The 27607-nt window shown below is 50.4% G+C and overlaps 3 protein-coding genes across 4 annotated transcripts; 1 reads left to right on the top strand and 2 right to left on the bottom strand.

The window, feature by feature from the left end:
• Window positions 1-256: 256 nt before the first annotated feature.
• DAND5 (DAN domain BMP antagonist family member 5) lies at window positions 257-3231 on the bottom strand. Its single transcript, XM_025862982.1, has 2 exons — window positions 2905-3231; window positions 257-502 (listed from the first exon to the last, which is right to left on the bottom strand). Exons 1-2 carry the CDS (start codon window positions 3229-3231, stop codon window positions 257-259), a joined length of 573 nt encoding a protein of 190 aa, XP_025718767.1.
• A 14094-nt stretch (window positions 3232-17325) lies between these two features.
• Window positions 17326-19267, top strand: GADD45GIP1 (GADD45G interacting protein 1). The gene is made up of 2 exons (XM_025863258.1): window positions 17326-17697; window positions 18901-19267. The coding sequence occupies exons 1-2, from the start codon at window positions 17348-17350 to the stop codon at window positions 19217-19219; spliced, it is 669 nt and encodes a 222-aa protein (XP_025719043.1). The 5' UTR covers window positions 17326-17347; the 3' UTR covers window positions 19220-19267.
• Window positions 19268-19770: 503 nt separating this feature from the next.
• Window positions 19771-25610, bottom strand: RAD23A (RAD23 homolog A, nucleotide excision repair protein). Of its 2 annotated transcripts, none has more exons than XM_025863256.2 (9): window positions 25425-25610; window positions 23873-24034; window positions 23524-23705; window positions 23333-23388; window positions 23072-23199; window positions 22720-22798; window positions 22466-22599; window positions 20622-20786; window positions 19771-20544 (listed from the first exon to the last, which is right to left on the bottom strand). In XM_025863256.2, the coding sequence occupies exons 1-9, from the start codon at window positions 25494-25496 to the stop codon at window positions 20431-20433; spliced, it is 1092 nt and encodes a 363-aa protein (XP_025719041.1). In that variant the 5' UTR covers window positions 25497-25610; the 3' UTR covers window positions 19771-20430. The 2 variants fall into 2 exon arrangements, with proteins under 2 accessions (XP_025719041.1, XP_025719042.1); XM_025863257.1 differs by having other exon boundaries at window positions 22466-22596; window positions 25425-25609.
• Window positions 25611-27607: the final 1997 nt, after the last annotated feature.

Below are 27607 nucleotides of genomic sequence, written 5' to 3'. Positions count from 1 at the left end.
ATGAGGTAGTGTGTGTCAAACGCTTAGCGTGGGGCCGGGCAAACAGAGTGCTTCGTAAGTGTGTGCTATGATCCCCATTGGGGATGCGTCTGGTGTCCCCGGGAATGGGGCAAGAACTCTGGAGCCCCGTCTGGTCGTCCCTGTGTACCCGGTCTCTTGACCCAGTGCTTATGATCCAGGTCGGCGTCTTTCTGGGCACGTCTCCCCCCATCTCTCCAAGCTGTGTGCATCTGTGTGTCTGTCCACGAAGCTCAGATCACGCCCTCGGGCTGCACTGACACCCTTCAACCAGCACAGCAGACATCTTCATCCGTCGACGGGAGGCTGGGCTGCTTGCCCGACACCACAGGACCACACGTGTCCGGCGCTTGCGAGTGGGCACACAGCCGTTGCAGAGGACGAGTGGGGTGGGGTCTGAGCTGGGAATGTAGAGGGAGGAGCAGCGGCCAAAGCAGAGGTGATTGCGGAGGTGCACGGCCGTGCAGCCGGGCTGGGAGAGTACCTGGGGCAGGGAGATGGGTCAAGGGCAGTGGAGTGTGGGGCCCAAACGGGGAGAATCGTCTCCCGTCCACTTCCAGCCCCACCCGGGTTCCGATCCTGACCATCTGCTGGCTGTGTGACTCGGAGCAAGCTACTCAACCTCTCTGGGACTGTTTCCTCACCTGTGAAATCGTGGAAGTTCAGCCAGGAAAAAGAGAAATCAATCTAGGCCTTTCAACAAAGAGGATTGATATAGGGAAGGGCTGCTTCTCCCAAGCAGGAGATGATGATGAGGTAGCCTGGGGATTGGTGTCAGGGAATCTGCCGCCACCTCCAGGGATGAGGGTTGGCAGGAAGGGGTGGTTTAGAGGAGCCGGGCGGGGGGGTTAAACAGAAAAGCCCTTAGCCCCTTGCCTAGCACACAGTGTTCAATAAAATTTCCTCCTACGATCCCCTCCAACTAAGTGGCTCTACCAACTCACCCCCAGATCATGGCCCTTCTCTATTTAAATCCTGCGTTCCTGCCGCCCTGCCACCCCCACCCTCATCCACTCCCCCTCCCCTCACTCTGCCCCAGCCACCCCAGCCTCTTCACCGCTCCTCCAATATGCTAAGTGCAAGCCCACCTCTGGCCTGTTGCCTCTGATAAGCCCAACACCTGAGCTCCTCCCTCCCCCCCCCCCCCGAGCTCATCCCAACTCCTTCCTTCCTCCGAAGCCCCCCCCCCAAGGGAAATATCACCCCCTGGTGGTGTCTATCCCAACGAACCAATCTCTTTCTTCATGGGTTCCCAGTAATTTATAGTCCTGTCTCTTTGAATGTTCTTCTAGAATATAAGCTACCTGGAGACAGGGAGGTTCTCTGCTTTGTTTATGGCCGTAGGCTGAGCAGGCACATCATAACAAAAGCTAACGCTTGCTGAGCCCTAACACCAGGCGGGGGCCCACACTGCTCACCTTCGACGAACTCACTCCTCCCACAATGCTCCAAGCTGGAACATTATGATCCTCATTTACAGACGAGGAGACGGAGGCTCGGAGCAGTCCCTCACCTAAAGCCACACAGCTGCTGAAGGGGCTGCAAACCCTTAGAACTTCTTTGTGTCATCCTGGGGTAGCTGCAGCTCTGGGAGAGGGTACATAGCTGGATCCCAGGCCAGGAGTTCCCTCGGCTGGGTGCAGTGTGCATGGCAGCATGGCAACTGGGGCAGGATTCAGGGCAAGGTAGCTGGTCCAAGGCCATGCAGTCACCCCCGTGTCACCTGGATTCAGCGAAAATTTGCTGAATGAATAACAAGCCAGGGGGTCTTGGGAATGGACACCTTGCAGGGCATGGCTCCAAACACGGTGCACGAATTTGTGTCTATTGTTAAGTCTGTTTTTGCAAAGATAGGAAATGAGGCTCAGAGAAGGAAAGCCACTTCCCCCGGGTCACACAGAAATCATCAGTTAAGGCATTAACTTGAAGCCAGGTACACCAAGCACCAAAGCTGGGGCTCCAAACACATGCTCTGAGTTCTCACAGCTCTTATGGAGCACTGACTGAATGCCCATACCCATACCTGTCTCATTCAACTGCCCAATAGCCCTTAGGAGGCAAATACTAGTATTCATTTATTCATTCAACAAACACTGAGGGCCTATCATGTTCCTGGCTCTGCTCACAGGCCTGGAGATGGGGATACAGAAGTGAACAAGGCAAAATATAATCCCTGTCCTGGTGGAGCAGACATCCTAGTGAGGGAGACATGATAAATGTAATTACAAAATCAGTTTTATATGTTAGGTGATGATGTGTTCTACAGCAAGAAATAAAGCAGGAAACAAGCAACAGGGTGGAAGGTCCTGCATTTTTAAATGATGTTTAAGTAAAACCCTGAAGGAGGTGAGAGAAGGAGCCACAGAATGCTCGGGGAGTTGGGGGGATGGTAGAGGCAAAAGGGAACAGCCAGTGCAAAGGCCCTGAAGTAGATGTGACATTGGGTGTGTCCAGATTAAAAAGCCATGTGGCTGGTGTGGCAGGAGTGAAGTGGGTGAGGGGGAGAGTGGGAGGAGGTGAGGTCGGGGAGGTGACAGGCAGAGAGTGCAGGGCCTTGTGGGCCTTGGGAAAGACATGGCTTTTGCTCTGAGTGAAGTGGGAGCCATGGAGGGTTCTGAGTGGAGGAGGGAGGGAATGGGACTCTGGTATTCACAGGTGCCCTCTGGCCATTAAATGGAAAAATAGACTTGGGTGAGAGACAGGATGGAAGTAAACTGCATGGTTGGGTAGGAGAGGCTTAAGCCCCATTTTGTAAGACAGGAAACTGAGGCTAGGACACATTTAGATGGAGAATGCGAGGTTTGACCCCAGATCTGTGCAGGACCACAGTCTGTGCTCTCTGCCCATCCCGAAACTCCGCCCTCCCCTTTCCCCACCCACCCTCACCTGAGTATACGGCACGGCCTTGCACATCTCCTGGGCCACTTCCTGCGGGTCCAATGGCAGAGACACAGTAGGGGCCACCTCCTGCCCGTGGTGCAGGTTACCTCTCCCCAGCCGCCCAGTTTTCTGCAGTCCCAAGAAAGCCTTCCAGCTGCTGAGGGCAGAGGATTGTACCTGGGAGCCTAGGGCCCCTCGGCCCAGAGCCCGGGTCCGATTGGTGGCAGCCCAGAGCTGAGATGGGGGACCCAGGAGTCCAGGCCTCCCGGAGCCTGTGTGCAGCTGGGCCCCACCGAGCAGGCTCAGGAGAGCGATCAACTGGCCGAGGAACATCTGTCCGTCTGTCAGCCAGTCTGGGACTGGGCTCAGGGTCCTGCGCAGTCAACCCTGCTGTCTGGTGAGGGGAGTCTCAGCCCTTCGGACCCGCTTTTAATGGCTTGCCCCCAAGCTGGGCAGCTCGGGAGGCACCTCTGCAAACCCACAGTGGGGAGGAAAATAAACTGAGGCCTGCTGAGTTCCCACCCCTCCCCCCAGCCTGGCTGGGGTCGGGGCTGGGTCTGTGGGTGGGTGGGCTTTGGGGACGGGGAAAGGCGCGACTTGAGACATGGGCTCAGGGGCACAATGCCTGGAGGCTCTGAGGGCCTTCTTTCCAGGTCCAGGGCACCATCCATCCAGTTTGCAAAACTAGACATTGCAGCCAGGCTTCTTGGGTTTCAGTCTCAGCATTGCAACATTCTGGCTGTGCAACCTCTGTCAACCCCCTTAACCACTCTGGGCCTCAGCTTTCTCTTCTGTTATGGTGATCTATGTAATGTGTTATCAACACTCCCTACTTGGGCCGGGTGCTCTGAGGACCCCCGAGATAATTCATGGAAGCAGCTTAGACTAGAGGCTGATACAGTAGAACCACGAGTAAACTACAATTAACATCATTTTAGTTATTTTTTCTTTAGCACCTATTAGAGGCCAGGCATAATTCTGAGCCCTGGAGATGCCGGAGGGCAAGACAGAAATGGGTGCTCACTGTGAATTTGAAACTGTAGTGCAGAAAACAGGCAAGACAGGAGGATTCCAGAGCCTTCGGTGTTAAGAAGTTATTTAAATAGGATGTGCCTTACAGGTGTCAGGGCGGGGGCTTCTGCCCCCAGGGTGGTCAGAGAAGACCTCCCTGAGGAGGTGACATTTTTGCAGAGCCTTAAGGTGGTGTTGGAGGCGGTGGGAACAGCCTGGTCGGGGGTGGAGGCTGGAGTGTTGGAAACACATAAAGAGGGTGGGAGCCGCGTCCCAGGCTTTGGAGCCCCGGGGATGCCTGGGGGGGAGGTCCGAGCCGCGCCCTGGCACCCCCGTGGCCCGCATTTCGCACCCAGGCGAGGAGCGGCCGGCCGCGGGGGCCGTGAGAAGCGGCAGGGCCCATTCTTCCCGCGCCCCGCGGAGCTGCGGAGGGCGATGGGACGCGCTCGCCCTCTGGCGGCGGCTCTCGGGACTGCGCGGCGGCCGCGCCCAGGACGCCTACCTTCTGGATGCCCCACCTGGAGGTGCAAGGGTGCTGCCCACTCACCCCGCTACATCTGAGCTCCTGAGCGTCCCCCAACCCGCCCTCTCGCTGTCCTCTAGACCCACCTGATGGTGCTAAGGTCCCAAACTTTGGAGCACCGCTGATCCCTCTTTTCTGACTGCACACCGCCCCCCCGCTCCCCGATCTGATATGCCAGCAAGTCCCGTCCGCTTCAGAGTCTACCTACAATCCATCTACTACTTTTTTTTTTTAAAGATTTTATTTATTTATTTAATTGACAGAGAGAGAGAGACAGCGAGAGAGGGAACACAAGCAGGGGGAGGGTCAGAGGGAGAAGCAGGCTTCCCGCGGAGCAGGGAGCCCGATGCGGGGCTCGATCCCAGGACCCTGAGATCATGACCTGAGCTGAAGGCAGTCGCTTAACCAACTGAGCCACCCAGGCGCCCCTGGAGTCCATCCACTTCTCACTCCTCTCGGTCCCCCACCCGGACACAACCATTATGTCCCACTTGAACCAATACGGTCCCTCCACCCTGGTGCTCCAGCTCCCGCCGCCTCTCCCCGAAGGCTGGTCCCTCCACAGCAGCCAGAAGGCGACGTGAGCACTCGTGTCCAGGAACTTCTCTCCTCTGCTCAGAACCTTCCAGGGCTCCCACCTCACCTGGGGCAACAGCCCAAGGCCTCACTGCAGCCCATAGACGTCGTTCCGCCCTCTCCTATCACCGCTCTCCCACCCTCAGCGTTCCCGCCCTCTCCCGCTGTCTCCCTCCCTCCAGCCACACGGGGCGTCCTCGCTGTTCTCCAGACTCACCAGGCATAATCCCATAATACTACACAGTGGTACAGGGCTAAGGAAGCTCCTTTTTACCTGGAAAGATAACCAAGACAAATTAAAAAAAAAAAAATCAGAACTGGATGTCTATTATGTGCTGACCTTTTGGGGGAGAAAGATAAGAATGAATATACAGTTATGCTTTACTTGCGTTTGCCTTTGTATTTCCATGTTGAAAAGAACAGCAAGTTTTCCTTTTGGGGAGGGGCTTCACTTTAGAGTTTACACATTGTTTTGCGGCGCCTGGGTGGCTCAGTTGGTTAGGCTTCCCACTCTTGATCTCAGCTCAGGTCTTGATCTCAGGGTCTTGAGTTCAAGCCCCACAATGGGCTACATGCTGGGTGTGGAGCCTACTTTGAAAAAAAAAAAAGTTTTGGGACGCCTGGGTGGCTCAGTCGGTTAAGCGTCTGCCTTCGGCTCAGGTCATGATCTCAGGGTCCTGGGATTGAGTCCCGCATCGGCTCCTCGCTCAGCAGGAAGCCTGCTTCTCCCTCTGCCTGATACTCCCCCTGCTTGTGCTCTCTCTCTGACAAATTAATAAAATCTTTTATTTTTTTTAAGATTTTATTTATTTATTTGACAGAGACAGAGATAGCAAAAGCAGGAACACAAGCAGCAGGAGTGGGAGAGGGAGAAGCAGGCCTCCTGCCAAGGAGGGAGCCCGATGTGGGACTCGATCCCAGAATCCTGGGATCATGACCTGAGCCAAAGGCAGACGCTTAACAACTGAGCCACCCAGGTGCACATAAATAACATCTTTTAAAAATTGTTTTAAGCAGGGGCGCCTGGGTGGCTCAGATGGTTAAGTGTCTGCCTTCGGCTCAGGTCATGATCCCAGGGTCCTGGGATCGAGCCCTACATCGGGCTCCTGGCTCCTGGCTCCTGGTTCGGCAGGGAGCCTGCTTCTCCCTCTCCCTCTGCTTCCCCCCCTGCTCATGCTCTCTCTCTCTGTATCTTTCTGTCTCAAATGAATAAAAAAAATTTTTTTAAAAATTGTTTTCAGTATACAAAATGAAACATAAGGAAAAAAGTACAAATGAAAGCAATCTATACCATTGGTCTGCCCCCTTGCTTTTTTTTTTTTAAAGATTTTATTAATTTATTCATGAAAGACAGAGAGAGAGAGAGAGAGAGAGAGAGAGGCAGAGGGAGAAGCAGGCTCCCAAGGAGCAGGGAGCCCAATGCGGGACTCAATCCCAGGACCCTGGGATCACGACCTGAGCCGAAGGCAGACACTTAACCATCTGAGCCACCCAGGCGCCCTGCCCCCTTGCTTTTTAAGTGAACTATTTCAGGCATTCCAATAAGTATAGACAAAAATATATAACAAACACCCCTGTACTCATTACCACAATTAAAAAATTAAAAATTACAGATATGAGAGAAACTGGCTCTATACTTGTCCCTAATTCCTGGATTGGCCAATTTTAATTCCCATGCCTGTATTCATAGTTTTACTATTTATGCATCCATTCAGATATGCAACCTTGTTTTGTTGTTTTAAATTTAATGTACATGGCATCATAACGTATATATCCTTTTAACTTTCATCTGTCTTCCACTTCATATTCCTTCCTTTCCACTCTGAAGAGTCTTCCACTGCACATGTATCTCCCAAATTTATTTCTCCATTACCCAGTTTTTAACCATCACAATCAATCCTGCAAGGAACAATCTGGAACATGACTCTGCCCATTAGAGTCATTTCTAATTGGGTAATCCATTCCTAGACCCTGCTCCAGATCAATTACAGTGGAATCTCTGGGGATGGGATCCAGGCACTGGTGTTTTTAAAAACCACTTCAGGGCTGCTGTGAACCCCAAGGGTGTACGGTCATATACAGTGGGGGGTGTGGTACTTCAGCAATGCATCCGTGTCACCTGGAAGGCTCACTGTAGAGTATCTGACTCTGAGACGGAGCCTGAGAACCTGCATTTCTGACAAGTTCCCTGGTGATGGTGCTGCTGGGCTGAGGACCAAACTCTGAGAACCATAATCTATAGAGCACCTTTATTCTCTTTCTTTCTTTCTTCTTTCTTTTAGAGAGCACAAGCAGAGGGGGAAGGGCAGAGGGAGAGGGACAAGCAGGCTCCCCAGTGATCAGGGAGCCTGACGTGGGGCTCAATCCCAGGACCCTGAGATTATGACCTGAGCCGAAGGCAGATGCTTAACCGACTGAGCCACCCAGGCTCTCCAAGAACACCTTATCCATTTTTAACATCTGCATAGTATTCCATCCTGTGGCTATTTAGTAGTTTCCTTAACCAGCTCTCTATTCTTGGACATTTATGTTATTTTCTATCTTGTTACTACCAAAAAAAAAAAAATCCCTACAATGGAATATCATTCAGCTGTAAAAAGGAATGAAGTACATATTAATTTGCTTGGGCTGCCATAACAGAGGACCACAGACTAGGGGGCTTAATAAACAGAAATTTATTTTCTCAAAAAAAAAAAAAAAAAGAAATTTATTTTCTCACAGTTCTGGAGCCTAGGAATCTGAGATCAAGGGGTCACCCTAGTTAGTTGTTTGGTTTTTTTTTCCTGAGTCCTCTCTGGCTTGTGGAAGAACATCTTCTCCGTGTGTCTTCACATGGTCCTCATCCCATGTAACTCTGTGTTCAGATTTTCTTTTTTATAAGGATACCGGCATAGGGTATCCTTATAAAAAAGTGGCTCAGTTGGTTAAGCTTCTGCTTTCGGCTCAGGTCATGATCCTGGGGTCCTGGGATCAGGCTCCACGTGGGGCTCCTTGCTCAGCGGGGAGCCTGCTTCTCCCTCTGCCTGCCACTCCCCCTGCTTGTGCTCGCTTGTTCTCTCTCTCTGTCAAATAAATAAATAAAATCTTTAAAAAAAAAAAAAAGGATACTGGCATAATGGATTGGGGCCCACCGTACTGACCTCATTTTAGTTACTTTTTTAGTGACCCTATTTCGAGACATGGTCACATTCTGAGGTACCTGAGAGTTAGCACTTTAACATGTGAATTGTGGGGGGGACACAAGTCAGTCCAACAAGGATTGATACATGTTACAGTATGGATGAACATCAAAAACATGCTAAGTAAAAGAATCCAGACACAAATGGTCACAAATGACTCTGTTTATATGAAATGTCCAGAATTAGGCAAATCTATAGAGACAGAAAGTAGGCTACTGGTTGCCAGGAACTGAGGGGAGGGGGTAAGGGGGAGTGACTGTTAATGGGGATGGAATTTCCTTTTGGGGTGATGAAAATGCTCCAGAACTAAACAGTGGTGCTAGTTGCACAACACTGTGAATGTGTTAAATTCCACTGGATTGTTCACTTTATTTTTTAATAGTTTTTTAATAGTTTTTATTTATTTATTTATCTGAGAGGGAGAGAGAGAGAAAGAGTGCATGTGGGAGGGGGAGGGAGAGGGAGAGAGAATCCCAAACAAACTCTCCGCTGAACTTAAGAGCCCAACACGGGGCTCGATCTCATGACCCCAAGATCATGAAACCAAGAATCAGACGCTTAACCAACTGTGCCACCCAGGCACCACTGGACTGTTACTTTATTTATTTATGTATTCATTCATTCATTCATTCATTCATGAGACAGAGAGAGAGCATGAGTGGGAGGGGTAGAGGAAGAGGGAGAGAGATTCTTTTTTTTTTTTAAGGTTTTATTTATTTATTTGACAGAGAGAGCAACAGCGAGAGAGGGAACACAAGCAGGGGGAGTGGGAGAGGGAGAAGCAGGCTTCCCGCTGAGCAGGGAGCCTGATGCAAGGCTTGATCCCAGGACCCCAGGATCATGACCTGAGCCGAAGGCAGACACTTAACGACTGAGCCGCCGAGGCGCCCCCCAGGGGGAGAGATTCTTTTTTTTTTTTTTTTTGGAGCAGGGAGAGATTCTTAAGCAGACTCCACTCTGAGCATGGAGCTGACACGGGGTTCAATCTCATGACCCTGAGATCAGGACCTCAGCTGAAACCGAGAGTCCCACACTCAACCAATTGAGCCACCCAGGCAACCTTGGATTGGTCACTTTAAAATGATTAATTTGGGGGCGCCTGGGTGACTCAGTCGTTAAGCGTCTGCCTTCGGCTCGGGTCGTGATCCCAGGGTCCTGGGATCGAGCCCCGCATCGGGCTCCCTGCTCCGCAGGAAGCCTGCTTCTCCCTCTCCCACTCCCCCTGCTTGTGTTCCCTCTCTCGTTGTCTCTCTCTCTGTCAAATAAATAAATAAAATCTTTAAAAAATAAATAAAATGATTAATTTTAGGGGTCATGGGGTGGAGCCCCGTGTCGGCTCCAAGCTCAGCAAGGCCTCTGCTAAACTTTCTCTCTCTCTCTCCCCTGCCCCTCCCTGTGCTCTGTCTCTCTCTCTCTCTCTCTCAAATAAATACATAAAAACAAATCTTTAAAATGATTAAGTTTATGTTATGTAAATTTTAATTTTAATTTTAATAAAATTTCAATTTGAGACCTGCCCTCAGAACCCTCTCCACTCTATGCCTCCCATTCCCACTCCCACCCTATCCCACCCCAGTGCAATTTGGGTCCTGCCGTGTGCAGAGCCCTGGCCAGTGGCTGGAACTCAGCTGAGGCTACTTCGACATCAAAGTGTCTACTCTTAGCTTCTAAACTGGTGTTTCTCAGAATGGATCCCAAATTTCCTGGTCTGGTAGGAAACTGTTGCCCATCAGCCCCATTGCGGGAACTTACTTCTTTCACCTCCGTTATAATTATTTGTGTGTCTCACCCACAAGACTGTGAGCTGTTTGAGGTCAAGGGCCAGCTCTACTTCATTACCTATCTCTTCAAAGATTCAAAAAGTAGAAGAGGTGACTGCAGAGTTAAACATGAATGACAAGAAAGAGCCCACCATATAAAGATTCTGGAAGACAGTTCTAGACATAATAACAGCAAAGATAATGCAAAGGCCCTGAGGCCAGTGCAGGTCAGGGACCACATGGCCCCTTCTACCTCCTAATGGGTCTTCTTGCTTCTGCATATTGCCCCACTCAATGTCTTTCCTTCTCAGCAGCCAGAGGAGAACCATAAATCATATCCATCTCTGCTCTGCTCAGAGACCTCTCATGGCTCCCCATTGCCCTTGGAATAAAACCGAACTCCTCACCATGGCCTATAATGCCTGCATGGCTGACCCCTGTTTATCACTGTGCAATGCACCTCCTTCCTCAATCCCCTCATTCACTTAGACCTCAACCACACTGGTCATGTGTCCCTCAGCAAACCCTGGGGAAAGACTTACTGGGCACCCCAGGGAAACCTCCCAGTGGGCACAGGGGGACATGGATAGGGAGGCTCACTGCAGCAATATTTTTGCAATCAAGAAAGATTGGAACCAAACGTCCATCAAAACAGCCTGTTGGAATAGTTTATTCATAACATGAACAATATTGAGCAGAGATTTTTTTTGAGACTTTTTACTTTTATTTTTTACAACTAAGTGCCGTGAGAAATACACTTTATACTGTGAACCAGAGGTGGCAGAATGTACTTTCCAAAGAGACCTCAACAGTATGCCCCATCCCACATACAATTCTTTGTATGTGACCTTGAAAATCCTTTGACTGGGGGCGCCTGGGTGGCTCAGTTGGTTAAGCGTCTGCCTTCGGCTTGGGTTATGATCTCCGGGTCCTGGGATGGCACCCAGCATCGGGCTCCCTGCTCAGCGGGGAGCCTGCTTCTCCCTCTCCCTCTGCCGCTCACTCTGCTTGTGCTCTCTCACTCTGTCTGTCAAATAAGCAAATAAAATATTAAAAAAATGTGTGTGTGTGTTTTTTTTAAAGAAAGAAAATCCTTTGATTGCCTGACAATCTTTGACCCCTTCCCTTGAACCTAGACAACCTTTATGACTGGATCCACCAAAAGCATAGAGCAGAAATGATGTCATGTGACTTCTGAGATTCAGTCATAAAAATGCCATGCACTTCAGCTTTGGGCACTAGGGACCCAGCTACCATGTTGTGAGGAAGCTCAAATTGGCTCACATGGAGAAACCACTTTGTAGAGGATATTCAGCCGATAGCCCAGCTGAGACTTCAGCCAGCATCAATGACGAGACCTGAATGAAGGGAGATGCCTTCTAATGATTCTGGTAGCCAGGCATCAATTCATTCAACTTCAAATTCTTCCCAGCTGAGGCTGCAGAAAGCAAGGAGCAGAGACAAGCCATCCCCACTGTGCTCTGCCCAAATTCCTTTTTTTTTTTTTTTTGCAAAGTTGTATGTAAATTCTAGTTAATTAACATACTGTGCAATACTGGCTCAGGAGTAGAACTCAGTGGTTCATCACTTACATACACACCCAGTGCTCATCACAAGTGCCCTCCTTAATCCCCACCATCCATCTAGCCCATCCCCCTCACCTCCCTCCATCAACCCTCAATTTGTTCTCTATAGTTATGAGTTTCTTTTTTTTTTAAGATTTTATTTATTTATTTGAGAGATAGAGAGCACGAGAGGGAAGAGGGTCAGAGGGAGAAGCAGACTCCCCGCTGAGCAGGGAGCCCGATGTGGGACTCGATCCCGGGACTCCGGGATCATGACCTGAGCCGAAGGCAGTCGCTTAACCAACTGAGCCACCCAGGCGTCCCAATATAGTTATGAGTTTCTTATGGTTTGTTTCCCGCTCTCTTTTCCTCCCCTCCCATATGTTCATCTGTTTTTTCAATTCCACATATGAGTGAAATCATATGGTATTTGTCCTTCTCTGACTGACTTATTTTGCTTAGCATAATACCCTCTAGCTCCATCCACGTCACTGCAAATGGCAAGATTTCGTTATTTTTGATGGCTGAGTAATATTCTATTGTATATATACACACCACATCTTTTTTTTAAGATTTTTATTTATTTATTTATTTGAGAGAGAGACAGAGATAGCAAGAGAGAGAGCACACGAGCGGGGAGCAGAGGGAGAAGCAGGCTCCCCACTGAGCAGGGAGCCCCATGTGGGGCTCCATCCCAGGACCCTGGGCTCATGATCTAAGCCGAAGGCAGATGCTTAACCAACTGAGCCACCCAGGCGCCCCATACCACATCTTCTTTATCCAGTCATCATTAGATGGACATTTAGGCTCTTTCCATAGTTTGGCTATTGTTGATAACCAAATTCTTGACCTACACACTCTATGAGCATAATCAAAATGGTTGTTTGGGGCAAGGTTTGTTAGCATCATTTGCAACTGGAACACTAGTATATACAAACATGTATATGTGACAGAAATAAGAGTTTTACCAAAGGATACTTAACCCTTACTACACATGATACAATCTGATATTTTTATTCTATTCTATTTTTTCTATTAAAAAATAACCTCTGTACGCCCGGGTTCATGGGAGCATTACTCACAACAGCCAAAAGGTGGAAGGAGCCCAGGTGTCCATCAGTGGATGAATGAATTAACAAAATTTGGTAAATACATATGAGAGAATGTCATTTAGTCTTAAAAAGGAAGGAAATTCTAACACATGCTAATAATGCGGACATTATTGAGGACATTATGCTAAGTGAAATAAGCCAGTCACAAAAGGGTAAATGCTGTATGATTCTCCTGATATGAAGTCCCTAGAGTCGTCAAATTCATAGAGACAGAAATGGAATGGTGGGTGCCGGGGCTGAGGGAGGGAGGAATGAAGAGTTAGTGTTTAACAGGGACAGTTTCTGTTTTGCAAGATGACAAAGTTCTAGAGCTGGTTGGTGGTAGTGATTGCACAACAGTGTGGATGTTTACTGCCACTGAATAGCACACTTTAAAATGATGATGGTGGTAAATTTTATGTGTGTTTTGTCACAATTTTTTAAACAAATAATTTTTGAAATAAAAAGTTTTCTATGAGCCATTCTCCCCTTAATTGTAAACCTGGAAATAAATAAATGCTAGTTGTAACCCACCTCATTGATTTCCTGAGTCAATAATGGGCCCCTGGGGGCGCCTGGGTGGCTCAGCCATTAAATGTTGGCCTTAGGCTCGGGTCATGATCCCAGGGTCCTGGGACGGAGCCCCGCATCCGGCTCCCTGCTCCGCGGGAAGCCTGCTTCTCCCTCCCCCACCCCCACCCCCCGCTTGTGTTCCCTCTCTCGCTGTGTCTCTCTCTGTCAAATAAATAAATAAAATCTTTAAAAAAAATAATAATGGGCCCCCGGACCCACAGTGTGAAAAACAGCTACACAGCATGTACAATAAATCTCTAGGCACCTGGAAAGCGTGAAGTTGAGGGAGAAAAGTTGCAAACTAATACATTCAGAATACCACTAATGTAAACTGTTTAAAAATACATATTGCGGGCGCCTGGGTGGTGGCTCAGTCAGTTGAGCGTCTGTCTTCAACTCGGGTCATGAGCCCAGCGTCCTGGGATCGAGCCCCGCATCGGGCTCCCTGCTCAGTGCAGAGCCTGCTTCTCCCTCTGCCCCTCCCCCTGCTCGTGCTCTCTCTCTCTCTCTCTTGCTCTCCAATAAATAAAATCTTTAAAAAAAATAAAAATATATATCGCATATTGTTTTCAAGACTCCAGATAAGTAGCGAATGCATAAAGTTTGGTCTGGTCCTGGAAGAATAAGCTAATTTCAAAATAACTGTTACTCCTGAGAAGGGTGGGGAGGGAAAGGGGTGGCATTTGTCGGTGGAGGCCTAACTGTCATTGGAGGCTTTCATAGTAGGGGGGCAAGTTTTATTAAAAAGAGTTTTTTATTTTATTTTTTTAAAGATTTTATTTATTTATTTGAGAGAGAGAGAATGAGAGATAGCGAGCACGAGAGGGAAGAGGGTCAGAGGGAGAAGCAGACTCCCTGCTGAGCAGGGAGCCGGACGCGGAACTCGATCCCGGGACTCCAGGATCATGACCTGAGCCGAAGGCAGTTGCTTAACCAACTGAGCCACCCAGGCGCCCTAAAAAGAGTTTTTTAAAAAAGGATCTGAAGGTGGGTACCTGAGGGGAGGGCGGTAGAGGGGATGGAAGGGGGGTGAAGGGGGGGCGGAGGGGTGTGGAGGGATGGGCAAAATAGGTGAAGGGGGTTAAGAGGTACAAACTTCCAGTTATAAAATAAAGTCACAGGGATGACAAGTACAGAATAGGGAACATAGTCAATAATATTGTAATAACATTGTAAGGTGACAGATGGTGACTACACTTATGGTGAGCATTTTGTAATGTATGTAATCGTCAAATCACTACAATGAACACCTGAAATAATATGATATTGTATATCAACCATACTTCCATTTAAGAAAAAAAGATCTGGGGTGCCTGGGTGGCTCAGATGGTTAAGCGTCTGCCTTCAGCTCAGGTCATGATCCCAGGGTCCTGGGATCCAGCCCCGCATCGGGCTCCCTGCTCCTCCCTCTCCCACTCCCCCTGCTTGTGTTCCCTCTCTCACTGTGTCTCTCTCTGTCAAATAAATAAATAAAATCTTTTTAAAAATAAAAATAAAATAAAATAAAACCAGTGTTGGGGCTCCTGCGTGGCTCAGTCGGTTAAGCGTCTGCCTTCAGCTCAAGCCATGATCCCAGAGTCCTGGGATCGAGTCCCGCATCGGGCTCCCTGCCCCCTGGGGAGCTGCTTCTCCCTCTGTCTCCCTCTCTCTTTCTCTCTCTCTGTCTCTCATGAATAAGTAAATAAAATCTTAAAAAAATAAAATAAAAAATAAAAAAGATCTGAAGCAATCTAATCAAAGTGTTAATATCTGTTAACTCTGGGTGATAACGTATGTGACTGTACTCATCTGTCCTTGCGAAATAATCCGTTAACACTGTAAATGACAATGTCTAAAGCAATGCTCTAGGATACAAAAGAAACTAACACAAGTCAGGGGAGGAGCTCAGGCAGGGGCGGGGGGTATGGGAGGCAGGTGGGAGTAGGACTGCTCACTATAATCCTTTTTTGTTGCTTGTATTTTTATTTTTTTTCACTTACAAAGTATAATAAATCTTACCGTAAAGTATGCAGCCTACACATACACAGCTTACAGAATAATTATAACTCAGGCGCCACTATAGCCCAGATCAAGAAATAACATTGGGGGGGCGCCTGGGTGGCTCAGGGGTTGGGTGTCTGCCTTCGGCTCGGGTCATGATCTCGGGGTTCTGGGATCGAGCTCCGCATCGGGCTCTCTGCTCAGCAGAAAGCCTGCTTCTCCCTCTCCCACTTCCCCTGCTTGTGTTCCCTCTCTGGCTGTGTCTCTCTCTGATGGAATCTTTAAAAAAAAAGAAAGAAAGAAAGAAAAAAGAAATAACATTAGGAATGCCTGGGTGGCTCAGTTGGTTAAGCATCTGCCTTCAGCTCAGGTCATGATCCCAGCGTCCTGGGATCAAGTCCCACATCCGGCTCCCTGGTCAGTGCAGAGCCTGCTTCTCCCTCTGCCCCTCCCCCTGCTTGTGCTCCCTCACTCTCTCTGACAATTAAATAAAATCTTTAAAATAGAAATAACATTAAATACAGTGCACTTGGAGAAAAGCAAACAGAACAGGAATGTCCAGCTCAATGACCTGTTACCAAGTGACTCTCCCCCCCCACATGACCACTACCCAGACGCCCCCTCATTCCCACCAGAGGTGTCCCATCTTGATTTCCAGAATAATCTATCCTTTACCGCTAAAGGTGTGCATCCATAATGACACCAGGATTTTTCCACTTTACATAAAAAGGACAATTTGTGTAAACTTTATGCAGTGAAAAACGTTCCCTTATGAAAAGGAATCTCTTGGGCCCTGCCTCCTTTGTTGCAAATGAGGTCCCTGAGAATCACCCGCTGAGATTACGCGCAGCTGTAATTTCTGCTCTTGCATTCCTGTGTAGTATTCTGTTGGTTGAAACATCAAAATTTAGGTCTCCATTCTCCTGTGAATGGACTCGGGTGCCGGCTGTTTCCAGCTTGGGATTGACATAAATGATATATATGCTGCAGTTCTAAATTATGAACATTATTCTCCAGGCTTCCTAGTTCACCCAGCAAACCGCAATTCGTGTGTGTGTGTGTGTGTGTGTGTGTGATAAAATATATATAACATAAATCATACCATTTTAATCATTTTCAAGTGTACCGTTCAGTGCTATTAAGCACATTCACATTGTTGTGCAACCATTATCACCATGCGTCTCCAGAACTTTTTCATCTTCTCAAACAAGAACTCTGTCCCCACTAAAAGCTAACTCCCGTTCTTTGTCTCCTCTGTCCCTGCCAACCACCATTCTACTTTCTGTCTCTATGAATTTGGCTACTCCAAAGACCCCATATAAGTGGAATCACATGATATATGTTCTTTTGTGACTCGCTTATTTCACTCAGCATAATGTCTTCCAGGTTCATCCATGTTGTAGCATGAGACAGAATTTCCTTCCTTTTTAAGGTTGAAACCCTGTTTTTAAAAAATACTGTTTAATTGCTACACCTTGATCGAATATTTTAAACATTTTTAAATATGAAAAATTAAATGAAAAGGCATAAAGTAACAAAATGTTTACAATAAAATTTAAAATAAAATTCCTACATAAATATCTTAAATAATCATACAACTTTAAATATCTTAAGTAGAAATTTAAATGTTTAAAATTGTCTAGGTAAGGTTTTTATATAATTCTTTAAAATAAAAATCTTGAGATATTAAAAATCTAATTAGAAAGCATAAAATAAAGCATAAAAAATATTTAATGTTATGAACAATATTCAAGGATTTAAAATGAAATTTAAATATTTTAACGAAGATCTTAAAAAGATTCTAAATATTTCAAATATAAAGTAATATGTAAAAATAAAATAAAATATAAAGTAATATGTAGATTAAACTTCAAACTGAAGCAATATTTAAATTTTTAAATAAATACTTAGTTGTTTAAAATTTAGACATTTAAATTTTGGAAATAAAAAATCAAATGCTACTTTAAATGTATAAAATTAAAATTTAATGAGATTTTAATAAGTACCTGCTAAAATAAAATTTTAAATTATACTTGAAGACGTATAAAACATTTATTACCCCCTTCTCTCCCCTGCCCGGAACTGCGGCAGCAGGGACGCCCCCTCGCCCCGCCCAGGCTGCCATCGGACCTCGCGCGCAGGCAGTGCTGTGGCCAGCCCCGCCGGCCCGCGAGGACCCCGCACAGCCAAGATGGCGGCGCCCGCGCGGCGGGCGCGCAGCCTGCTCGAGCTGCCGGCTCTCCGGGGCCGGGGCTCCCGTGACTACCGGGCGCCGCCGCCCCCACGCCGCTCGCCAGGGCCCTGGTGGCCGGACCCGGACGACCCGCTGACCCCGCGCTGGCAGCTGGGGCCGCGCTACGCGGCCAAGCAGTTCGCGCGGCACGGCGCCGCCTCCGGGGTGGCCGCCGGTTCGCTATGGCCGTCGCGGGAGCAGCTGCGCGAACTGGAGGCTGAGGAGCGCGAATGGTGCCCGAGCCTGGCGGCCATGCAGGAGTCGCTGCGGGTGCAGCAGCTGGCAGAGGAGCAGAAGCGTCAGGCCAGGTGTGTGCGGTCGGGCAGGTGCGGGGCTGTGGGCTGAGGACCTCCAGTGCGCCGGGCCTTGTCCCAGGTGCTGAGCACGTAGCAGAGAACAAGATAATTTCCGGTGGCGGCAGTGGACCGTTAGGAAGATAAAATTGGGTGAAAAATGTGTGTGCCAGAGAAACTTTGGTTTGTGAGACTTCGAACCTAATGTGAGCCGACTACGTGGTGGGCTGTGGGTGGAACCTAAGGACTTGATCCTTAGAGACCTGAATGACCAGACGTAGCCATGGGGAGCTCTTAGGGAGTGTTCCTGGTAGAAGGAACCGCTGGTGCAAAGACCCTGAGGAAGGAGTATGGTTTAAGGAACTACCAGGAGGTCAGTGCGGCTGGGGAAGAGTGGGAGGTGATGGGGCCTGGAGTCAAGGGCAGAGGTCGGACTTGGAGACAGGTCTGAGGAATTAGACTTGGAAGAATGCAAGACCAGGAACATCAGGATGGTGCCACTTCCTGGAGGGCAGGCAGGGTGGGGGAGCAGGCCCAACGTGTTCCTGCTTTTCATTGTTCTTGTCCTCACAATAACTAGGAGGAAGAGGGGATCACCCTCATTTTAAAGAGATGAAAAACCGAAGCCTGGGAGTTTGTGGAGTCACTTGTCCAGTCACCCAGGCCGTAAACTGGAGCTAGAATGTGAACCCCAGTCTCTGTCCCATCGTAGCTGGATAACCCTGCCATGGGGTAGATCTTTCAGCTTGACGTTTCTAATCCTTAAAATGGGGCTGTGACTGGCACCTACAAACTCACAGGATTGGAGGGAAAGGTCCAATCCATTTCTTGCCTTTACAGCTGGTCCTGGCATACAGTAGGTGCTCAGTGATGTCTGCAGGATGAAAGAGTGTGCTGTGGGAAATGGCCATATGGTGTGCCTCTTGGATGGCTCAGTGAAATGCTGAGTTGACTTGGGGTCTCCTCCTAAGGGGGTTAGCTCTCTTGTGCTCAAGGTCACACACAAGTTAATTCATCTCTCTTGCCTGTTACTTCACTTGTCTGGGACTTTTCCTGACAGTTTTAATGACCACCCTAAGTCTTCCCAGTTTTTCATCTCCACTGGGGGAGTTGGGGGAGTTGTAATGTGGGCAGACTAGGCGGTGGGCTGCCACCTGAAAAGGGTGCTCCTTTTCTGGCTGGGTGTTGCTGTCTTCATCACTCTACCCTCCCCTGCAGGGAGCAGCTCATTGCAGAGAGAATGGCCAATATGCCACAGATGATTCAGAACTGGCGGCGGCAGCAGCAGGAGCGCAGGGAACAGGAACAGGCAGACAAGGAGCGGCAGGCCCGGCTTCAGGCTGAGGCCCAGGAACGCCTGGGCTACCATGTGGACCCGAGGAGTGCCCGCTTCCAGGAGCTGCTGCAGGACCTGGAGAAGCAGCAGCGCAAACGCCTCAAGGAGGAGAAACAAAGACAGAAGAAGGAGGCCCGAGCCGCTGCACTGGCTGCTGCTGCGGCCCCAGACTCGGCAGCCTCTGTCGCACCCAGGTCCTGAGCTAGCCTGTCCCAATAAAATCTGCTGCCCCACAGCCCCGGCCCTGCACAGTTGTGTGTCCGCTCTCATCACGCCCCTTCCTGGGCCCCCAACACCTGGGGCCAGGGAATCCCCCACCCTTCCTGGCTCTGCTCACTCAGGGACTCTAGGCCACGCCGGCTCACTGGGGCTTCAGGGGGAGGAAGGGGGACGCAATGGGGAAATAATGGAGGAGCAGATGGCAGAGGAGAAGAAGGCTTCTGTTTACCAACATTAATCTCCGGTAATTAGCCGATTACTAGGGGGGGAAGTGTAGCCAAAACAGACTTGTGGTGGTAATGGTGGGGGGCAGGGAGAAGCAGCCCTTCCAAGGCTAAGTTGGGGCTGGGGCCCACTGCCTGAGAACGAGATAGCCTCAAGGGGGATGTGGAGACACTGCGAGCCCCAATCTGCTGAGGCTGACAGACCACTCTGCCCCTTCTCAGCACGGCCACGTCACCTGTACCCAACCAGCCCCCAGACCCAGACGAGCTGGAGCAGGAAGCCCCAGTAGGCACACACCACCACAGGACTGGCTTTTAAAACTTTATTCACTTCAAAACCTTTATCAGGGACACGGTTCTGTCCTGGGGTTGGTGGTGGGGGGGGGAGGGGTGGCCTTGACCTCCAGAGCAGCTCTGGTGTGATCCCCTCCCCAGGCAGGACAAACCAGGCCTCCTCCTCTCCGGCGAAGGGATGCAGGCCAGACTGGGGCGGGGAGGATCCTTGAGCCTCTGAGTGCTTACCCCCAGATGGAAACGTTGGGGCACTCAAATGGAGGATCAAAGTTTGGGGCTCCAGCTTCCCCTCACCCTGGAAGAAGGCGGGGGGAGGTCTCAGGGGCTCTTCGGGGGGGAGGGGGAAGCAAGCAGCCGCCTCTCCATCTGGCTGCAGGGAGCTGGGACAGAGGCCAAGAGGGGCCCATCTGTCGCCTCCAGTCCTGCCAGTTTCTTAGAGCAGGCAGGGCTGGGGCGGGGGATGGGGGACAGCTGTCTGGCCTAGGTCTTCTCAGGCCAAGATGGGAATGGGGGGCCACTTGAGGAGGGTGGGAAATCAGGGTGGTTTTTTTTTAAGGTTTTGGATTTTTTTTCCACTTCTTAAATAAACATGAATATATATATATTTTTTTCTTTTATAAAACTTCTGTGGAGTTGGGGGGTGGGGAGGTTGGGGGGCAGCCCGGCCTCCCTGCATCACTCGTCATCAAAGTTCTGACTCAGAAGGAAGTTGGCAGCCAAGTTCTCGTTTTTTTCACAAGCGAAGTAGGCCTGGATCACCAAGCTCTCTGGGAAGCCCAGGGCTTTCAACTGCAGGAAGATTGGGTGGGTGTCAGCAGGGCCTGGGGCCACCCGTCAGGGAGCTCGCCCCCAGCCAGGCCTCTTACCCTCTCTATTGCTTCCTTCTCCTGCGGCGTCACCTGGATGTAGTTCATCTGCGGAGCCTCCTCACCAATGGCGCCCACCTCACCCTCCACATCAGAGATGTCTGCCAGCTCCCCGGGGGGCTCATTGAGCATCTGGATGAACTGCTCCTGGTGCCGACTAATTTGCTGTGGGAAACAGGAAGGGACTGTGACCCAAAGCCCTTGATGCCCACCCACCCCCACCCCCACCAGGTCCCTATCGCAGCCCTGCCTTTTCATTCCCTCAGCACATACTTAGAGGGTGCCTATTCTGGCCAAACAGCAACACAATAGTGGATACAGGCCCTGTCCTAGCGGAGCTGATGTTCCATCAGCTCCAGGGTAGGGCGACAGGCTATAAATAAATGGGTAATTATTTACAATAGAAATAGTGGGACTCGCATACAATAGGGCAAACAGTGGACTAGAAAAAATGCTGCAGGCCAGGGAAGAGGGGCCTGTGATCTGCAGGATGAGAAGGGAAGTTCCCTCCAGATAGAACAGTAAGTGCAAAGGCCTGGAGATAGAAATGCACCTGACAAATCCCAGAAAACAGAAGATCCATGTGGCAAGGAACAAAGTAAACAAGCAACAGAAAGGGGACAAAACAAAGAGAAAGGCAAAGACCAGACCTGCTTTCTTCAATTGCCTTCTAGTATGAAAGGACGCCGCAGTTGACAGTTAAATAGCGGAGGACGTGATCCGGTGCACATTCTAAAAAGACTAATTCATCTGGGTGTTGCACACCTGGGGTTCTACAACTCTCTACAACACGACTTTTACGTACGTCTGACTTTAACTTCACCTCAAAAAGTGCTTTCTCAGGAACCTGGCTCCTCGTGGAGAATGGACCGTGGGGGCTGTGCAAAGGCCAAGGCCCGGGGGGTGGCTGCCAGGGAACTGGGTGGAAGTTGAGGTGGCAGCCGCAGGGGTTGAGTGCAGGGCTGGGCTGAGTGAGATGTTCTGGAAGACAGGTGATGGATGACCCCAGCAGGTGCACAGGGCCTGAGGCTCAAGCAACCCCAGGCTGGTCTTTGCAGGGATGGCGAGGGCTGAGGAGGATCTGCTCTGAAGTCTTAAGACATCTACAAAGCACTTTCATGCTTGTGTCAAGTCAGCCATGGATAAGCGTGGCATTTGGAGATTCAGGCTGGTTACATCAACCTGGGGGGAACATCATCACTCAAGGTGATATAGAGGGAACACTAAACAGAGAAGAGTGAAGGTGTGCAACCTGAGCCCTGTAACACCAGAGAAGGTAAGCAAGAGGCAGCACAAGAGACTGAGAAGTGGAGCAGCAGTGGACGCCAGGCCCTAAACCAGGAGAGGCAGGCCTTTACAGAGGATCCAGAAAACCCTGTCACACCCAGGAGCCACTGCCCCTCTGCACAGGAACCTTCAAGGGCAGGATGGAGCCTTGCGGAGCGCCGTGGTCCCAGAGCCAACTGGGACACACTGGTCCTGGGTGGTGCCATGCAACCCCGTGGACACTTAGGATGCACTAACTGTACGTGAAACCAAGCCAGAACCAAAACACCCAGAAGGTACAGTAAAGGACCCAGAGGCTGGAGGCAGACACACACACCACCAGCTGCCAAGACTGCTCCAGACCTCTGGCATCTTCCTCTATGAGACAATGACACCACCACCCACACCTCACGAGGTGTTTGAGAATATGACATGAAACCAGGCAGATCATTAGACTGCGTGGAGCAGCAGAGGGATGTCATTAGTCCTGCTTTGCAAATACAGAGGAACTCCCACATACCACACTGGGCCAGGCTAGTTTTCTGGGGCCCTGGCTCCCTCCATCCCCAGGGCCACACCTGCAAAAGCTGAGGATTCTCTTGGCCCAGCTGCTGGAGCAGGGCAGGCAACAGTGCCGGGTTCTGCTGAATCACCTGCCGCATGTTCTGGAACTGGGGCTGGTCCCGCAGGAACTCCAGGGGGTTCTCTCCTGCTAGCAGGAGAAAAGTGTGTATTCAGACACCATGCTGGACTCCCAGAAGCTTGGGGGTGGGGGGGGGTCCCAACGCTTTGACATCAGACACCCCACATGCACATCTCCCAATCCACTCACCTCCTTCTGTGGCTGGCTGCTCCGACACCTGGCTCTCCTGGACAGAACCATGTTCTGGCTCGGGGCTCCCAGGAATTCCCTGTCAGGGGTCCTATTTAGTTCTAATGCACAGACTGCCCGCTGCCTCCCTTCTGCATGCTCAGCCCTGGCAGAAGACGGGTGAGGCCTCGGCCGTGCCCTCCACAGACCCACCCCACCACTCATGTCCAGGCTCCTGCAGGCAGGCTTTCCTGGCTGGAACCACAACCGAAAGGCTTCTGAGGGCAGGTTTTGCCTCTCTGACCACCCATCAGGGCACATAAGCCCATGTACTCCCTTGAGGCCTCCCCAGGAGGGAGCAGCCCCACCTCACCGTGAGTAGATACTCCACGGCTCGGTGGGGGTTGTTGTAGCTGGCTCTCAGGGCGGCCACGACCCGCTCCCGTTCATAGCCCATGGACATGATCTCTGTCAGCATCGTCTCATACTCAGAACCAGTCACTGTGGAGGGAGCAGCAAGGCCTTGGTCACCAAGGAGGGGGAAGGGTAGCTCCCAGGCCCTCCCACACCCACACAAGGCCCAGCTGCCGGCCGGGGCACCCAACTGCTTCTGCCCTGGGGACCACCCACCCACCTAGCGTGGATGCCGCGTCTTCCTCTCGCCCGCTGCTACCTGAAGAGGGAACAGAGCTGCAAATTCAAGAGAGAGAAATCGGACCCTGGCTTCTGGCGGCTTGCCCTCCCCCAAGTATGCAGAAACATGTATGTGTTGGAAGGTGCTGGGAGGACAGGGCCCAAGCTGGGGCTTCTGCTCCCTGGCCTTACCCTGACACAGACTCCGGGGATGTCGTGGGGACTGATTCCTCCGATGGGCTCTTGTCCTCTCTGGCAGCAGGTGGGGGATGGGACATGCCTGAGGCAGGGGCCGGAGGAAAGGATGTGGAGGACTCCGGGACAGCAGTGGGTGAGGCCTCTGGGGGTACTGAGGTGCCTGGGCTAGTTTTGGCCTGTGACACCCAGAAAAAGGAGCAGGCATCAATACCCCTATCTAGCCCCAACACCCCATCCCATCTCAGCCCCGCCCTCTTCATAGCTAATCTCTCCCGGGCACACTGGCTCTTTGTCAGCTCCCCAGCCAATTCACCCACCCTCCCAACCAGCACACTTCACCCACCTTGGTCACCATAACGACCACAAAGTTCTTCTCGTCAATGCGATAGTCCCTGATGGGCACGTCATCACTCAGGATCTTGCCAGCATAAATGAGTTTCTGTCCAGCCACGGGGAAGGCATCACGACCCTTCTCAGCTTCTATCTTTTCCTTTAGCACCTTCACCTGGAAAGAGAGGAACACTCATTGCAAACCTCAAGATTCTTTTTTTGTGGGGAGGGCCTACAAGCCTCAATGGCAGAGAAACTAAGCTTCACGATCAACCATGCCAGATTCGAATTTGTTTGCTCATCCCACCATTCAACGGAGTGTTTACCAAACACTTCACACCAGGTGCTATTCTAGGTACTGAGCATACAACATAACAAGGAACAACACTCAACACGAGTCCCCGCTTCCGCGGAGATAACACTAACGCAAAGAAAAGAGAAAACAAATATAACTTCAGATAACGTAAAATATGATGAAAAATTAAATAGAATAAAAAAGAGGTAAGATTCTTCATTCCACACTGCTGACAGTGCTTGGTTTTTGCCAAAAGCATCCTATACGGACGATACTAACCTAAGTGTATACATGTCACTTTTTAAAGCCTCCCCACTGCATAAAGTAGGTATCAATAGCCCCGTTTTATATTTGAGAAAACAGAGGTACAGAGAGATTAGTTTGCCCAAATTCAAATATTTAGACTGATCGAAAAATATGAGTGCTTCCTTTTCTACAACACATAAGAGTTCAGTGTCTCCTTCATGAGGTAGTTGTGCAAAGAGTGCCAAACACAGACGTTCAATATGTCTGTTAGGTCATAAGCCTCTTTTCAGCTAAAAATGCAGCGCAATGTTTAAACTATGGGCTCTCACATGAGGCAAAACCAAATATGAATCCCCATTCTGCCATTACTTGCTTTCTGCCATTACTTGCTTTCTGTGACTGTAGCAAAGTTCCCTAATTCCTAAATTTCCACATCTATAAAATGGAATACAAGAATCAAGAACGCTCAAGTGGTAAGTCTGTTTTGCATCTTCAGTAAGATTAACAATCGCTCAGCAGCCGGTAAAAAACAAACCGCCAACAAACACAGACCACTGAAACTGAGATCGTTTATTATCATTATCATCGTCACTGCCGTCACCACTCGGCATCTCCTGGTCACTACTCCCAAATTCGGCCACCAACGTCCCGAGGAGACGCCTGCAAAGCTGGGAACTCGGAGCCCCCGTCCCGGAGAGCGTGGCCCGGCCGGGAATCTGAACCTGCGGCTCCCGCGACCCGCGAGGGCGCTGACACTGGAGCTGGGGCCTGATGGGTGCCCCGGGGGTGGGGCCTCGTCCGGAGACCGGCCCATAAGCGCCATCAGCACGAGTCGCCCGGGTCTGAGCCGAGAACCGAACGGAGGTTCGGGCAAGTCAGGCAGGCTGGAAGAGGTGGGCAGAGCCCTGCCTGCGCCGTCCTCCCCGCCCCTCCTGTCGGGATCCCGTCCTCCCCGCCCCCACTCCCCCACCCCACCCCCCTGGCACCCGTCGTTCCCACCCCCGGGCTCCGGTCCAGCTCCCACCGTTTCGTCAGGCTCCATGCGGATTTTGAAGGTCTGCTGCTGCAGCGTCTTGAGCGTGATGGTGACGGCCATGGCGGGGCCGGAGCGACGCGGCGGCCCCGGGATCCTCACACAACATGCAACTCACGCCGCCGCCATCTTAGCGCCCAGCCGCGCCGCGAGGCGACCGCTTCCGGGGCAGGCGGTGCGCGCGCCGACCACCAGAGCACGTGACCTGCGCGCGCCCCCCGTAGTCTTGGTGGGCATGCGCAAGAGGGAGGCCTTTGGCCAAGGCATGCGCAGACTAAACTCGGCTCCCGGAGGGAGCTTCTCATTCAACACGCATACAGATCACGTGGCTTCCTGAGTGACGCCACGCCCGTTAGCGGTGACGTCATACGGCCACAAAATGGCTCCGACATGCCGCCTTTCTTGCCCTTAGGGGTTTCTGTTGATTACCTTGAACAAAATTTTTAATGTACTTGTAGATATTTGTATTTTGGGGGTTTTTTTTGTTTACCAAATGAGTTTTGTCCTGGTGTGGCCACCCTCGTAGGAACCCTTACTTAGGACTGGAAGATACTCAAAAAGTTCACCAACAATTAATTAAAAAGATGAAAATTCTAAAAACCATTATTTGGCCGTGGAAGGAGGGCCAGGGGGCCAACTTGGGACCTCATACATTCCTGAGGGAGAACTGGATTTTTGGAATGAACGTGTAGTAGCTCCTGGGTGTCCCACCTCTCTGCTGCTCCTTCCCCAACCTCTTTGTTCACCCCACTATCCCCAGTCTGACCCCACAAGTATTTAAGGAAACGGTCACCTTTCAAGGCCTCCCTACATTGAATACAGAATTCTCTCCATAAACTTTCCCTGGATGCACCAATTCAATTGGAGGCTACCCAGAGGGGTGGAGCTGGGCCACAGGACACAGGTGGGAAGCATGGAGGCCCATCCACCAATCAAGGAATGGAAGGATTAGTTGGCCAAAGCTGAAGATGGTGCTTTGGGGGACTGGATGGAGGCAAGGCTGAGAGTATCTCCCAGTTACTGGGTGGAGGTCCTCCCATCCTGAACTATTACCTGCCTCCAAACCTGCTCTTTAGTTTCCATTCAAGCACTCAACGCAAGCCCAGAACCAGTTACCTGACACCTCACCCATTCATTGCCCAACTGTAACCAGGTCCTGTTGTGTTTCCCTTCAGCGCAGGCAGAGCCTACGTTTCCACAGTAGGCCAGGGTGTTGAGGCCTTCTTGCCTCTCTCCTGCAACAAGGGACATGAGCTCCAGACCACCTACTGAACTTCAGGGGCAGCCTCATGGACCCCAAGAGATGGGCTAAGCCTCAGGGGCCCTAGACCTTGTTGGTCTGTCATCTCCTTCCAAGAATTCAAAGACCACCAACAGTGCTATTTACCATCTCTGCACCTACATTATTATTGAAGGAACAACTTCTAATACGGACTAGTATTTAAAAAACGTTTAGGGGCGCCTGGGTGGCTCAGGCGTTAAATGCCTGCCTTCAGCTCGGGTCATGATCCCGGAGTCCTGGGATCAAGCCCCGCATCGGGCTCCCTGCTCGGCGGGAGTCCTGCTTCTCCCTCTCCCATTCCCCCTGCTTGTGTTCCCTCCCTCGCGGTCTCTGTCAAATAAAATCTTAAAATAAAAAAGAAAACATTTAAAATGGTCCAACTGTTCTATGTAGTCTTGTTCATTAACAGTTAAGAGGCATATATGGTTGAGTGTAGAATGGATGGCATGAAACGGTGCCACGGTGTGGGTTCAGAGCCCTGCCCTACTCCTTAAATTCAGGAGCTCGACCTCCTCATCAAACCGGACGGGAACTAGAAACAAAACTCACCAGTTTGGTGCAAAGACTCAATGAGTTAATATGAAGAGTATTTGTAATGGCACTTAGAACAATCACTCTTCTCTCACTGGTTTGAGGTTGTGGGGGTAAACAACAGGCCCTGGAACCTTATGGGACATTCAACCAACACTTTAGCCGCTGGAAAATGAGCCTTACTCGAGTCACCTCCCCCAGAAGGAGACACAAGAGGAAGACACAAAACTTAATTTAATAGAAATTTTGTTTGTAGTCCTTACATTCTCAGTGTGAGCCAAGCTGGAACCCACTGCCCCACCCAGAAGGGGCCCAGATCCTGGAAGCGGGGGGGGGGGGGGGGGGGGGGGGGGGGGGGGGG

The sequence above is a fragment of the Callorhinus ursinus genome, unplaced genomic scaffold (genome assembly GCF_003265705.2).
Source record: "Callorhinus ursinus isolate GAN/ISIS: 27379988/994484 unplaced genomic scaffold, GSC_fseal_2.0 scaffold82, whole genome shotgun sequence".
Taxonomy (NCBI): Eukaryota; Metazoa; Chordata; class Mammalia; order Carnivora; family Otariidae; genus Callorhinus; species Callorhinus ursinus.
This window is presented reverse-complemented; position numbering and strand designations above follow the sequence as displayed.